Source organism: Limulus polyphemus, unplaced genomic scaffold, assembly GCF_000517525.1.
Source record: "Limulus polyphemus unplaced genomic scaffold, Limulus_polyphemus-2.1.2 Scaffold10046, whole genome shotgun sequence".
NCBI classification, from domain to species: Eukaryota; Metazoa; Arthropoda; class Merostomata; order Xiphosura; family Limulidae; genus Limulus; species Limulus polyphemus.
Genome location: NW_013675656.1, coordinates 10,568 through 13,625, shown reverse-complemented (window position 1 = coordinate 13,625; position 3,058 = coordinate 10,568). Strand labels below are relative to the sequence as shown.

At 31.7% G+C, this 3,058-nt stretch overlaps 1 protein-coding gene across 2 annotated transcripts in view; it reads right to left on the bottom strand.

Moving 5' to 3' along the window:
• LOC111083549 (calmodulin-binding transcription activator 1-like) overlaps positions 1–3,058 on the bottom strand; it is a 17,036-nt gene that overhangs the window by 6,771 nt on the left and 7,207 nt on the right. For both annotated transcript variants that reach the window (XM_022380137.1, XM_022380136.1), the window contains exon 3: positions 1,878–2,023. In XM_022380137.1, the coding sequence (XP_022235845.1) occupies positions 1,878–2,023 (146 nt within the window). The remainder of the gene's footprint in view (positions 1–1,877; positions 2,024–3,058) is intronic.

Genomic DNA, 3,058 nt, shown 5'->3' with positions numbered 1-3,058 from the left:
AGGCCTAAATAAAATGTTTTTAATTGTGTACCAGTTTAACGTTGAATATTATTTATGATTTTAGTATTGATTCTCTTGTGTAATAGGTATTTTGGCAATATAGTAAGGAAACTATGACCTTTAATCTCTAGATAATAATAAAAAAAAACTTTTTATTTGAGCCAATGTTTCACCATTACAGATTCATCACGGCTAGTTCTTGTACTATTAGCCCTGACAATGTTGAAACATTTGCTCAAATAAAGTTTTTTATTATTATCTGGAGATTAAAGGTAGTTTTTTTCCCTAACTTTATTGCCAAAATGTTTAAATCCTCCAAGTATGCACTACAAATTTTGAAAAACAACAAAATAATAGGTATTTTCAAACTTTTTTTTGGCAGGAAGTTAAAAATGAAAGATGTATAGTAATGGACCAACTTGTTACTTTCACTAAAAGTAACTAAAAATTAACACTATTAGAATAACTGAAGAGTAGTTTAATATTGATACATAAAACAAACTAATTTATAATGTAAATAAATGTGATTCAGATTTTAACTATGCAACTCAAAAGATCTGCACACACTAGGTGAATATATTTAAAGCACAGAATAAATATAAAGAACAAAAAATTTTAGTTCAAAAACAACAAAAGGGATTCACCATTGGAACCAAATCTCTTTGAATTTGTTTCATCTTAGTATTACTATATCTTCAAAACACATAACTACCTTTTTAACTACCTTTGATTTTTTATTATGATATTGATCCCTGACAACATGGCCCAGCATGGCCAGGTGGTTAGGACACTTGACTTGCAATCTGAGGGTTGTGAGTTCGAATCCCCATTCCACCAAACATGCTTGCCCTTTCACCCATGGGGGTGTTATAATGTGACAGTCAATCCCACTATTCGTTGGTAAAAAAAATAGCCCAAGAGTTGGCTATGGGCGGTGATGACTAGTTGCCTTCCCTCTAGTCTTTCACTGCTAAAATTCAAACCAAACCCTGACATCAACTAATCAAATATTCCCTGGCTGACCTTTGACCCTTGTAACCCACCTTGGTTTAAATGCATATAATTTTTAATAATGTTATATTGCAAATATATATAACAAACTTAGGATTTTTTACCATTATTTTACACAGAAAGCTAAAAATAATGTAAAATAATAAATAAATAGTTAAATTTATTGATTTACAGTATTATATAAATAAGAATAAAGTTATAATAGATATGGATTCGTAAGTGTTGCATATCGAGGTGGTCATATATTGTTTGTTAACATTCATCTCTGCTGTCAGGTTTTATTTGTTGGGCAGGATTCTTTACAATAGGTGTCTGTGACTTGTTGGTGATAAATTTCAACAATAAACAAATGGCTCACAGTCCACTTGTTTTAAAATAATATATATAATAAAACAAGTCCATGCTAAGTTACGAAGGGTGGGAATGCATCCTCATAGTAATAATGTTATAAGTTATTCAATATATAAAGTTTCAATACACGAACAAAGCATCTACTTCATATATCGAGGTATTACTGTACATAACTTGAAGGCTATATTCAATATAAATGCTAGCTAGACATAACAAAGAATACATATTTCTGTGGAAGTTTAAAAAACCATGTAATTAAAGGAAGTACTCTGGCAGTAGAACTAAAAAAATGTTTTTATTATCAGATAAACAAAATATAATAGGTATGGTTACAATGTTGCTTCAGGTTATCCTGGTATCATCAGGTACACTGTTTAAACATTGTAACCATATATATTTTACTCTGTTTATCCAATAGTAAACACGTTTCTCTAAAATCATTGATTTATGACATAAAACAACAACCTTCTAGGTTCACTCCATTCCACATTTGTTGAAAACACAAATTTTCTTACCTGTTTGTACCTACGATAATAGCTCTGAATAAGGATTGCTGCTGCCTTTTCTTTTTCTTGTTCCTCCTGACGTTTACGACCTTTGTATGAACGATAAGCCTTCTGGATGATCTTTGCTGCTTCGTAAAGTTCTCTTTGTTCACGGTCTGTTAACATAGCAGTTATACTTGTATATACCATTTACTACAACTGAAATTTGGTTATCCTCAAAATGTTTCGATATTTCCATTTTTTTGAAAATTCTTTTGATTAGCCACATTTTATTCAGGTTGTTAGAGCTATAAATTCACTATTTGTCTTTTCCTTATTTAATTTCTTTAATTGAGTTATTTTGGATTTTGTTTATGAATTTTTAAAAATTTTATTATTAATAGTTAAGGCCAAAATAATACTGATGTTAACCTGAAAATGTACTTATTGTAAATTTTATATACATATGGAAAGAACCTATTTTATATTATGCTTAAAATAAAAAGTCTTGTTGTTAGTTTATATGCTAATTTAATGTTACATTAAGTACATGTATGTGTGTCTCTCTCTGGCAATCCCTCACAGTCGAGGGTGATAGTCTTCCATGATGATCTTATTTGTGCGTTCGAAAATGGCTGATGAGGCTGACCTAGGATCAACAGGGTCTGTTGCAGATTGTGTGTGTATATATGTGTGGCATATTTCAAGTAAAACAGTAAAGCATTCACACAGAGGGGAAAATCTTATAGGAAAGATGGCAGAATCTACTCAACATTTCAGAAAAGGTGGCTCAACAGGAGTGGATTCCTATTTCATCTTTGGATTTACTGTTACTTCTATTTAAATACTACCTTCTGATTCCTCAAATACTACAACAGATGTTGTCACAAGCCCAGAGGGACTGCTTTTTTGTTCCTATCACATACATTCCTTATCATATTGTTACGACAACGGAAGTCACGTGATTCTAGTAACACGTCATGAGATTCTAGATGGATCATGAAGGCCCGAGCGTTTTCTAGGCACCCTCTATTTTAATATATAAGCCCGTCAAATAAAGTGGAGTGAAGAAGTGACAGCATAGATAATTGCAGACAGGCAGAGATAGAGACGAATAATTGAGTCAAGCGAGGTAGTGCCCGAAGTAAAATGCGTGAATCGTTGTGAATTATAGCGTGTGTTTAAGTTAAAGTGACTGTGGAAATTAAGTG